We start from the raw sequence: 12792 nt of genomic DNA, 5'->3' as shown, positions 1-12792 counted from the left end.
CTATTAAAATACCAATGACATTCTTTTCAGAAATAGAAAAAAAAATCATAAAATTTAAATGAAAGACTTCAAATAACCAAAGCAAAAAAAAAACAAAGCTGAAGGCATCACACTACCTGACTTGAAAATGTGCTGTGAAGCTATATAACCAAATCAGCATGGTAATGGCATAAAAACAGACACACAATACAGAACCCAGATATAATTCCACCCATTTACAGCCAGCTCATTTTCAATAAACGCACCAAGAACATGAAATGGGGAAGAGTCTCTTCAGTAAAGGGTGCTGGGAAAACTGGATGACCACATGCAGAAGAATGAAACTAGACCCCTATCTCTCACCATATGCAAAATAAAATCAAAATGGATCAAAACCTTAACTCTAAGGCCTGAAACTGTGAAAATTCTAGAAAAAAACATTGGGAAAATGCTCTAGGACATTGGTCTTGGCAAATATTTGAGTGAAAAAGCACAGGCGACAATAGGAAAAATTAACAAATGGGATGACATCAAGCTAAAATGCTACCATGCAGCAAAGGAAATAACAAAGTGAAGTGACAACCCACAGAATAGGAAAAAATATATCTGCAAACTATCCAACTGAGAAGGGATTCATAACAAGAATGTATAAGGACAACTCGATAGCTAACAATTCAGTAGCAAAAAAAAAAAATTATAAATGGTCAAAAGATACGAACAGTATTTCTCAAAAGAAGACACACAAATTGACCACAGGTATATTTTTTAAATGGTCAACATCTCTAATCATCAGAAAAATGCGACTCAAAACCACAATGAATGTCATTCCACCTCAATTAAAATGGCTTTTGATATGGTTCAAAAGCCGCATCCCCATTCAAATTTCATCTCTAATTGTAATCCCCACACGTCAAGGGAGAGACCTGGGAAGAGGTGTTGGGTCATGGAGTGGTTTTTCCCCATGCTGTTCTTGTGATAGGGAGTTCTCATGAGATCTGATGGTTTAAAAGTGGCACTTCCCCCTTTCCCTCTCCCTCCTTCTCCCCCTCCCCCTTCCTCTCCCTCTCTCTCTCCTGCCACCATGTAAGACATGCCTTGCTTCCCCTTCTCTTTCTGCCATGATTTTAAGTTTCCTGAGGCCTCTCCCACCATGTAGAACTGTGAGTCAGTTAAACCTCTTTTGTTTGTAAGTTATCCAGTCTCAAATAGTATCTTTATAGCAATGTGAGAGCAGACTAATACAGCTTTTATTTAAGAATGGAGAATAGTGGATGTTAGCAAGGATGTGGAGAAACTGAGGCCCACGTACACTATTGGTGAGAATGTAAATTAGTACACTCACTATGGAAAACTATGAAATTGCTCAAAAAACTAACAGAACAACAATAGATTTATCCAGCAATCTCACTACTGTACATATATATATATATATATATATCTCCAAAAGAAAGAAAAATCAATATGTTGAAGAGATGTCTGCACTTCCATGTTTATTTGACACTGTTTACAATGTTGCAGCCAAAATATGAAATCAAACTAAGTGTTCATTAATGGAGAAATAGATTTAAAAAGTGGGATATATACACAATGGATTGGGGATGGATACCCCATTCTCCATGATGTGATTATTATGCATTGCCTGTATTAGACCTGTATTAAAGCATTTCATGTACCCCATAAATATATATACCTACTATGTACCCATATTGAAAATTAAAAAAAAAATTTTTAAGTAAATATGATACGTATACATATACCATGGACTACTACACAGCCATAAAAAGAAATGAAATAATGGCATTCACAGCAACCTGGATGGAGTTGGAAATAATATTCTAAGTGACATAGTTCAGGAATGGAAAACCAAACATCATATGTTCTCACTAATAAGTGGGAGCTAAGCTATTAGTTTGTAAAGACATATAAAGACACAGGAATCACACAATGGGAGGAGGGGTAGGGGTGAGGGATAAAATGCTATACGTTGGTTACAGTGTACACTGCTCTGGTGATGGATGCACCAAAATCTCAGAAATCACCACTAAAGAACTTGTCCGTGTAACGAAGCACCAACTGTTCCCCAAAAAAACTATTAAAATTTGCTTAAAACAAGCGAATAGAGATCGGAAGAGAAACTTTTCCAAATAAAATAAACAAATGGCCAGTAAGCATATGAAAAGATGCTCATCCTCATTAGTCATGAGGAAAATGCAAATCAAAACCACAATGAGATGCCACCTTACATCCACCAGGATGAGTGTAAACAAAAAGTAAGAGAGCAAGTGTTGGGAAAGATTGGGAGAAGTCAGCACTCCCTCACGTGGGTGTAAGAATGTAAAACAGTGCAGTGCTTTTGGAAAAGCCTAGTCATTCTTCAAAAAGTTTAACACAGAGCCGTCATATGACCCAGAAATTCCAATTTTAGGCATACACTTGACAAATGAAAGCATACGTCCCCACAAAATCTTGTACACAAATGTTTTTGCCAGCATTATTCAAAATAGCCAACAGACACAAACAAGTGTCTGTCAACTAATGAATGGGTAAACAAAATATAGTAGCGGCTGAGTATCCCTTATCTGAAATGCTGGAGACCAGACTGTTTGGATTTCAGGGTTTTTTTTAAATACTTGCATTACACTTACAGGTAGAATATCCTAAATCTAAAATTTGAAATGCTTCAATGAACATTTCCTTTGAGCATCATGTCAGCACTCAAAAAGTTTTGGATTTTGGAACATTTCAAATTTGGGGCTTTCAGATTTGAGATGCTCAACCTGTATATCCATACAATGGAATATTAGTTTTACACAAAAAGAAATGAAGTATTAATACACATTACAACGTGGATGAATCTTGAAAACATTATACTAAATGGAAGAAGTCAGACACAAAAGACCAGTATTATATAATTTCCATTTATACGAAATGTCCAAAATAGTCAAAACTATCAAGACAGAAAGTAAATTAGTGGTTGCTTCAGGATAGGGGAGATGAGGGGTGACAGCTGAAGGGTAAGGGGTTTCTTTTTGAGGTGATAAAAATGTTCTAAAGTTATGGCGATGGTTGTACCTGTCTATGCATATACTATAATCATTGACTGTACACTTGAAATGGGTGAATCCCATCTTAATTATATCACAATAAAGCTATTAAAAATAAGATGAGTCATTTCTACATACCTCCACATACCACTTCAGCTGCTAATGTAACATACTTGTGAAATCTAGTTAGGATCTATCTAACCTAATACAACTTAGTGCCACCACATCCTAATTTACATGATAATTTTTCAATAACCACCTAGTGGTGGGTGGATTAAAACAAGAATCTTCTGGAACATAAAAAGGGCAAATTACAATCCTGAAATGCTAGAGAGATAAATCACCAAGAAGGAAAGAGCAATTCATTTCCTATTTTATAAACTTAACAACATAAAATAAAGAAGCCATGGAACTGGAGATAAGTTCCTGTCACATTTACCTGGGAAAATGTTGAGTCTGATATGAGTCCATCTCTGCTGGGAATTGACAAGAAAATAGTTGTGGCCAGAAGCAGGGTTTCCTGGCTTAAGCTCTGTCATGGGAACTAAGTAACTCCAGTCATCGGATTTTAGCTAGAAATAAATATAAAAAGGTCAGCAACTGCTCTTGAAAACAATAAATTCTGTCATCCTGTTGCCTCTGTGGGACTTAAGGGGCAGAGATATTTTGAAAAAAATAATTAAAGATGGATACCTAATGAAACACTTTAATAAAAACAGCACATATCAAGCCCATGTTTAATAATAAACAGAATAAAAGCCTATTTTGTTTTCATATTGATCAAAATAGCCAGTTGGTGATGGTAGCAGAGGCTTGCAAATGAAGGACAAGATCTCAGACCCCTCCTAATGTCTTCACCTTGAGTAGTGACATGAACATCCAAATAAAAACCAAGGCTATTGACATGCACCCTGACATCTGGGGAAATCTGTTGGCCTGAACCTTGCAATAATTTTCTCTAGGTCAGCACTTCTCAAATCAGAGGCCCTGTTTACTGTTGCTGGTATTTACTTTCCTGTCTGTTATGGATCAACATTTCTGTAAAAAACAATACAAATTAATTATTAAATAAACTTAAAAAAAAAAAAAAAAAAAAAAAAACAAGAATGTACCAAAACACAAGCCCTGTTTTTTTTCCCAACTGTTTCTCTTATTAAAGCCATCACACACAAAAGTTACTTCATCAAGTTGCTATAAGAACTGTTTAAACGCTTACTGTGTTTCCATATGTGTGCTCATCAGGGCCAGCAGCCATTTGCAGGTGGGTGCTGGTGGGACTCTTTGAGAAGCAGGGCTCCACGTCCCTAATGGGCCATGATGCTTACTCTTCCTGGGTTGAACGAACCACTGAGACGTTTGTAAGACCACAGTGGGTAAGCAAATGATGTGGGGAGCACCAGGGTGGGGTGTCGTCTTGCACAGCCAGGTGTGCAGAGCAGTTTCCCTACTGTGCTAACAGTTGGTGACAAGACCCAATTCATTTGGGTGAGAGGTACCTCGGCAATGGCTTTAAACTCCTCAGGTGTGGCCGCGGCTCCGGTCCTGATTCCTCTTTCTGGAATTTCTGGTAGTTTATCTATAGTCAGATTGACCGTTCAGGATTAAGATTAAGGTACAAAATCAGAGATAATCTACTCTCTTCGTGGGTTGTATGGTAATTCTCACTTAGCAAATAACACTGAAGATATTTCGAAGTATCAAATGATCAACGTAATAGGCACACTTGTTGAAGTTCCTCAATATTTGATATAGTAACACAGTCATTTCAAAAAGTAGTGCAATATGTTTGATACTACATTTGCTTGTCAAATAGTAAATGTCATCTCCAAGTTAGCTCAAACTTCAACAAGTTTATCACATCACTAGAGTTTTCAAAGTTGGGCTATTAAAAAGGCCATTCCAGAAACACCAAGTCTCCCAGTGCCTCCTTAGAATTCATAATTGGATAATTCAGAAATAGAAGCACTCGTGGACAATTGAGGGGCTTGCCAAAACAATCTTACTCGTTTGTCATTGGCCATTTTTTGCTTTTAGAGTAACATCTCTCACAGCATCATTTACCATTCAGGTGCCCCAGCCATTTTTGGGGATCAGCACCCATTCATGTCCACAGAGCCTCTTTCCTTATTGTGCACACTGCATGTTCAGTGTAAACTTGCCAACTAACGTTGACTTATCTTCCCTAAGTACATGTATAAACACACACATAGCTGTTCATATTTGTTATAAATTAATGCTAAAGTCAACATCAGATATCTATTAAAGGAATAAAAATACAGGTCTGTGGAGACAAAGTGACTCCATCTTGGATGCAACCTGCCATGTTGATGTCTGATTATGCCTGATGTCAATCCTGTCAATATGATTCCAACTTGATTTACTGTCCTTAGTCCAGAACATGTGGACTTTGACGTTATCGCACAAGTCGGAGGCTATGACGCACAAAGCACTCTTCCCCGTCCTGGAGGCTGCCTTCAGTTGTCCTGCTGGAGCACACAGACACTTTCCCTATAGCCTGTGAGCCCTGGATATGGGGAGTAACAGTGCAGAGACATAGCCATCTCACGCTTCTGTCTGTAAGTCACCCCAGTAAAACACCCATTACCAACAAACTGGATTTGTCAGCCTCTTTCTTTGGTTTCTTGGCTTCTTTGGCACCTGAGGTCTGTGCTGTGCATATGGCCCTTTCACAGAATAGGTCTTATTTATAGAGCCTGCGGGATTCATATGCCCAGCAATCCAAGATGTAGACAGGAACCCTTATGAAAAATGCCATAGCAGCTGCCCCATCACACGCAACGGGACAGCCCAAAGCCAGGCTGGTGCTGCTCACCCACAGCTGTCCCAGACAAGGCTCCACATCAGCCAGATTGTCTGAGGCACAATCCACTCCCTTCTGCCCACCCAGCCACCTGCTCACCCACGTTCCAGGGATGACAGCCTGACTCTATGAGGCCTAGGGACCGTGGGAATGATAAAATCTATATCTGGCCAAAGAACACTGTTAAGTCACAAATCAAAAACCACAGAGCCCTCGATTAGGAGTCCCAGTCCTACAGCCCTGTTACAGTAAAGTGGCCATGATCAGTTCCTGAAGCTGTCTGGGTCATATCAAAAGTGAGCAGTTGGGATGTGGCTGGCCAGAGGAACCACGTGACTCCATAATTCTCATTTGGGGGACAGTGGTTCCTAAGTCACCTTCTTCCAAGTTTGCTGCTTGAATCGACATTCGAGGAGCGTAATCTCCCATGAAGTAAGAAACGTCCACGTCGAAGCCCCGGATGACTCCTTGGATCCCCAGCCTGAGGACGCACCAGTCGTGACCTGCACAATGCAGAGGACAGAGCAGCTGCGTTGGGGCCGCTGCAGCAGATGCAGCACGTGAGGCGGTGCACCCCACATGCACCTGGCCCACTGCAGGGACCACTTCTGTCCATCACAGGAAAACCTGCTAGGGTAGTTCTTAGCGAATATGACTGCAGGATCTCTCAGAACCTGGCCACACGTGACCACCATTCCCCAACAGAAATCCTCAGACCAGAAAATGCGTAGGCCTGGGATTCAGGAAGACCTGATTCTGGTTCCAAAATGGATCATTTCCTGTGACTGTCCTTGGCAAACTGACCTCTTAGAGTTGAGAATCTCATTTTCTCAAGACAACTGTAAATTAGAGTTGCCCTGAGCTTCCATAAAGCTTGGATTAAGTGGTGTGATGTAGAAAGCACCTTGCCAAGCTCAGCGGGTAGTAGGCAGAGCTGGTTCTCCTGCAGACACTGTGTTGGTTGTCATCTCAAGCTCAGGAATTGCCACAGTGCTCTCCAGCCCCCATCCCCCCATGGGCCAGACACCCTGCCTGCATCTACCAAAGCCTTCCGAGTCTTGAAGTCAGGTCTGCCACTACAGAGTTCTTGGTTTTTTGCTACCAGATATAAAATCACCTTAAAATGTCCAGATTGATAAGAAATTAATACTGCCTCAAGTACTATAAAAAGTTAGAAACAAACAAACAAACACATTCAAGAGTGGGTGAAGAATATGAATAGACACTTCTCAAGACATATATGAGACCAACAAACATGAAAAAATGTTCATCATCACTGGTCATTAGAGAAATGCAAATCAAAACCACACTGAGATATCATCTCACACCAGTTAGAATGGCGATCATTAAAACATCTGGAGACAACAGATGCTGGAGAGGATGTGGAGAAACAGGAACACTTTTACACTGTTGGTGGGAGGGTAAATTAGTTCAACCATTGTGGAAGACAGTGTGGTGATTCCTCAAGGATCTAGAAATAGAAATTCCATTTGACCCAGCAATCCCATTACTGAGTATATACCCAAAGGATTATAAATTGTTCTATTTTAAAGACACATGCACACATATGTTCAGTGTGGCACTGTTTACAATAGCAAAGACCTGGAACCAACCCAAATGCCCATGAATGATAGACTGGATAAAGAAAACGTGGGACATAGACACCATGAAATACTACATAGCCATAAGAAAAGACGAATTCATGTCCTTTGTAGGGACATGGATGAACCTGGAAACCATCATTCTCAGCAAACTGACACAAGAGCAGAAAATCAAACACCACATGTTCTCACTCATAGGCGGGTGTTGAACAATGAGAACACGTGGACTCAGGGAAAGGAGCATCACACACTGGGGGCAGTGGGGGGGCGCCAGGGGAGAGACAGCGGTGGGTGGGGAGGGATAACATGGGGAGAAATGCCAGATACAGATGAAGGGGGAGTGGAGGCAGCAAACCACCTGGTTATGTATGCACCTATGCAACACCTTGCATGACCTGTGCACATGGCCCCCAGAACCTAAAGTACAATAAAAAAAGAGAGAGAGAGAAAACAGAAAGTTAGAAAACTAGAAATATCGAATATTTCTGTAATATTTGAGATAGTAGCAAGCAAAAACTCAATTATCAGCCTAATGCCTGGATTTGTTTGCTTTTCTTCACATTCAAAAGGCGTATTTTGATTGAGACTGAGTAGTAGCAATGAATAAAAATCACGTCTCACAGTAAAGTAAAAGACAGCAGGTACAGCAGTGAAGGACAGACCCTGGCCCAGTTCCCAGCTTATCTTCCTAACGGTGTGCCCTGGGCTGAGTCCAGGAATCTGTTTCCACGGCAGTTAAATGGGATTAAGGAGACCTACTCTGGAGGGCGGCGGTGAGGACCCGGGAGATGCATGCTGACTGAGGTATGTCTGCCACGCTGCTCAGTTAAAATCCTCTCTTCTTTCCATCCGCAGACCTCACCAGCACTTTCATTTTCCCAACAAAGTGCTTCTCACCCTTTGTGCCTGGTGGGACATGAGTGACCTGGGCTCACGCCACCCCTTCCTGACTTACAGCCTGATGTTCAGAGAAGGACATCCAAGATTACAGAGCATTCCAAGGGCCCCAAGTTAAAGCTGACCCGAAATGGACGCTGGCTTTGCAACAGCCCATTTTTAACTTTGCAGTGTTGGATGCACTGCAATGAACGAGCCACTGTTATTACCTGGAATCCTTTTTCTCCTGGTCTCCCAGCCATCCATCCACTTCCCAAACTCAGTATATTCATGCTCCTTAAAGCACGGGCTGTCACTCTAGGGAAAAGACACACAACAAGTTGATCATTAACATTCATGTGCTCTCCTGGTTTCTAACATGTCCACTTCTGTCCCACAGGGCCAGAGGAATGGTGCATGCACGGGTCTAGGGGAGCCTCTGCCGCTGCCTTCATGCCCAGCTAGCCCCTTCCAGATGGAGGGATGCCTCTGCCTTTATCATCTTCAGAGAAAGAAATGTTACTTCTTTGTGGGCCTCAGCACACAAAACTGACCACTGATAGCAGCAGGTACAACCACATCACCAGGCACTCTGTGGGCCCCACAAATGCAATTTCCAACAGCAACCTACATGGTATTAAAGTGAGAAAGGCTGGTCAGATTTCCAAGCAGGCCAGGTAGACTATTCAATAAGGAATTCCTCCAAAGTCATTGGAAGAACAGGCTGGATGCTCAGGGTCCAGACGAACCCACAGAGCACGTTCTGCAAGCCCTGAGGAAATGCATGAGCTCTGATGCCCCGCAAAGCCTCCTTAGACAGCTGAGCGCACTTCTTCACCTTCCAGAATGATGAGAAAGAATAAACACATCCTTGCAGGAGTGTCATGAAGTTGAAATAACCAACATGAAAGACCCTCGAATGGTGTGGATGCTCAGAAGTTGTCGCGCTTGGCGGGTGGCCCAGCGTGAGGATACGTTTCCTGTTTCCATCAAGTCGTGCAAAGAGGATCTTACATTCCTGCTTAAGGAGCTCCCCAAGCAGAAGCAGAGGAAGGGACTAGAGGTAGCCGGGCCCGGCGTGGAGGGGTCCTCTGATGAGAGCTGCTGCATGTGACACTTACCAGGGACCCCGCCAGATCCCGGGTGTGCCACCCAGCCCAGCCTCCCAGACAGGGGACCCGTGGCCAATGGTACCCACACTCCTGTGCCTCAGTGTTCCTCCTCTGTCAAATGCAAACAGCCATTGTGCTGTCTACCACCCACGGCTGTGGTCAGCCTTATATGTGCCTGGCACGTAGTAAGTGCCAAGTATTTAGCGTTATACATGAAAGTTGACGGTATTTTGAATGTTATTACAATCAAATCACATTTTAAAGATAGCGCACACTCCAGCCTTTCCATTATTCATCAGGAATTGCAAAACTCTGTTCTGGACTCAGAAGGACAAAAGGAGGTACACCTCACACTTAAACCCCAGACCTCCAAGGCCCCAAACTTTTTGTGTTTAGTTTTGGTGAGAAGCTGTTTGTTTCGGGCATGCTGCTGCTGCTGCTGCTGTTGTGATCAGACTGAGACTGAGAAGTGTGAGGGACGTTGGAGACGCACACTGCTGAACCAGTGGCAGGAAAACTGTGCTGCTGTAAAGCTGGCACACGCCTTGTGATGACAGACGGGTTTGTTTGTTTTTTGTTTTTTGTTTTTTGTTTTTTGTTTTTTGTTTTTTGAGACAGAGTCTTGCTCTGTTACCAGGCTGGAGTGCAGTGGCACAATCTCAGCTCACTGCAACCTCCACCTCCTGGGTTCAAGCGATTCTTCCACCTCAGCCTCCCAAGTAGCTGGGACCACAGGCGCACGCCACCATACCCCGCTAATTTTTTTGTATTTTTAGTAGAGATGGGGTTTCACCGTATTGGCCAGGATGGTCTCGATCTCTTGACCCCATGATCCGCCCACCTGAGCCTCCCAAAGTGCTGGGATTACAGGCATGAGCCACCGTGCCCAGCCAACAGACGTGTTCTTTTTTTTTTTTTTTTTTTTTTTTTCCCTACCTCAGCCTCCCGAGTAACTGGGACTACAGGCATGTGCCACCACGTCCAGCTAATTTTTGTGTTTTTTTTGGTAGAGACAGGGTTTCACCATGTTGCTCAGGCTGATCTTGAACTCCTAGGCTCAAGTGATCCACTTGCCTCGGCCTCCCAAATTGTTGTGATTACAGGCATAAGACACTGTGCTCAGTTCATTTTGGTTATTTTTATTTGGGATTTTCTGTTTCTATATTTTGGGAGGTTGCTTTGAATTTAGAGATTTAGTTCATTCTGTCGCTCTTTCTTACTTATTCATATAGGCATTTACAGTGCTATGTTTTCTTTTAAGTACTGCATTGGCAGCATTCCATGTATTATGAAATGTTGTATTTCAGACGTGTTCTTAAAAAGAGAGAAAAACCAAGGACCAGTCTCAGGGTTAGAGCCACACAGGTGCACACACACTAGCACAGGATGTTTTCAATACTTGCAAAATGTCATCAACCTAAACGTGTATCAGCGGGGAGAGGGGGCCACAACCACACGGAGAGCTGTTATTCAGCAGCCAAGAGGGTGGCCTGGACCCCCTGCAGCAGCACAGATGGGATTCACAAACACGCAGTGAGATAAGCAAGTTCAGGGCGGGGCACAGTGGCTCACATCTGTGATCCCAGCAACTTGGGAGACTGAGGTAGGAAGATTGCTTGAGCCCAGGAGCCCAAGACTTCATCTCTACAAAAAATTTAAAAATTAGCTAAGCATAGTGGCATGTGCCTGTAGTCCCAGCGAGGCAGGACAATGGCTTGAGCCCAGGAAGTCAAGGCTGCAGTGGGCCATGACCGCACCACTGCACCCCAGCCTGACAGCCTGACGAGGGTGAGATCTGGCCCCACCCCACAAAAAAGAGTGCGCAGAATGTTAAGTGCTTTGTGATAACATGTATATAAATTTTAAAATATAATAAATGTCTTACATATTTATGAATATATATGTATTTAAGTGTATAAAATACATTAGAAGAATTCTCTGTAATGGACTGAATGTTTGTCCCCTGCCAAAATTTGTATGTTAGCACCTAATCACCAAAGTGATGGGATTCGGAGGTGAGGACATTGGAAGGCGATGAGCTTATGAGGGTGGAACCCCCGGGACGAGATGAGTGCCCGTCCGGGGGGAGGCAGGAGATGGCCTTCCTCTCTCTCCTCTGTCACCTGAGGGTATCATCAGCAGGCGGCCATCCCAAGGTGGCCTCACCAAACACTGGGGCTGCCGCTGTTTCAGGCTCAGTCTCAGACTTCCAGCCCCCAGAACTTCAAGAAATCACTGTGTGTAAGCCACCACCCATCTGCGGTATTTTCTTTTAACAGTCCCAACTGACTAAAGCTTTCTCCAACCCTACAACAGTGTCAATGGTAGGAAGGGAGGGGGCGGATTGGCATTCAAGTTGGAGGTGAAAGGTGAACTTTACATTTATCTGTAAAGTTATGTTTTTCGAAAAGGAGAAATATATATATATTTCTCATGTGATTTTATGGTGTGACTATACATACACATGTGTGTGTGTGTTTATATTGTGTATGCTCAAGTATAAAATATAAGAAATAATGCCCCACCCTCTCTCTCTGCCACTCTATTTCCAAGCCCACCTCTCTTCACAGATAATCGCATCTCACTGTTTGATATGTGTGCCTTCAAACCCCGTCTTATGCACATAAAATATACATGGATCTCTCTTGTTGCCAGTGAATGGAGAGCTTGCATTTTTCTGTGTGTGTCTGTGTGTGTTTTGAGACAAGGGTCTCGCTCTGCCACCCAGGCTGGAGCGCCGTGTCATGATGATGGCTCAGTGAAACCTTGACCTCTTAAGCTCAAGCAATCCTCCCAGCTCAGCCTTCTTAGCAGGTAGCTGGAACTACAGGTACACACAGCCATGGCTGGCTCATTGTTCTCATTTTCAGAAATGGGATCTTGCTTTGTTGCCCAGGCTGGTCCCAAATTCCTAGGCTCAAGTGATCCTCCTGCCTTGGCCTCCCAAGGTGCTGGGATGACAGTTGTGAGCCATGGTGCCAGGCCTGACTCATTCTAGTAGCCACATAATAGTCCATGTCTACAAGAGCTGTAATTTCTTTAGTTCCCTATCAATGAACGTTTAGGCTGGTTATCTCCTCTTTAAACAATATCAGAATGAATGTTTATTTTCTTTTTTTTTTGAGACGGAGTTTCACTCTTGTTACCCAGGCTGGAGTGCAATGGCGCGATCTCGGCTCACCGCAAACTCCGCCTCCTGGGTTCAGGCAATTCTTCTGCCTCAGCCTCCTGAGTAGCTGGGAATACAGGCACGCGCCACCATGCCCAGCTAATGTTTTGTATTTTTAGTAGAGATGGGGTTTCACCATGTTGACCAGGATGGTCTCGATCTCTTGACTTCGTGATCCACCCGTCTCGGC

The 12792-nt window shown here is 43.2% G+C and overlaps 1 protein-coding gene across 1 annotated transcript in view; it reads right to left on the bottom strand.

Annotated features, from left to right (window-relative positions):
* The window catches only part of ALLC (allantoicase), a 49851-nt gene that overhangs the window by 22755 nt on the left and 14304 nt on the right, over positions 1-12792 (bottom strand). The window contains exons 4-7 of the mRNA XM_003939423.2: positions 8552-8639; positions 6222-6347; positions 4520-4599; positions 3463-3595 (exon numbers count right to left, since the gene is read on the bottom strand). Coding sequence (XP_003939472.1) covers positions 3463-3595; positions 4520-4599; positions 6222-6347; positions 8552-8639 — 427 coding nt within the window. The remainder of the gene's footprint in view (positions 1-3462; positions 3596-4519; positions 4600-6221; positions 6348-8551; positions 8640-12792) is intronic.

The sequence above is a fragment of the Saimiri boliviensis genome, chromosome 1 (assembly GCF_048565385.1).
Source record: "Saimiri boliviensis isolate mSaiBol1 chromosome 1, mSaiBol1.pri, whole genome shotgun sequence".
Classification (NCBI taxonomy): Eukaryota; Metazoa; Chordata; class Mammalia; order Primates; family Cebidae; genus Saimiri; species Saimiri boliviensis.
Note: the sequence above shows the minus strand (reverse complement) of the source record. Positions and strands in the feature narration are given on the sequence as shown.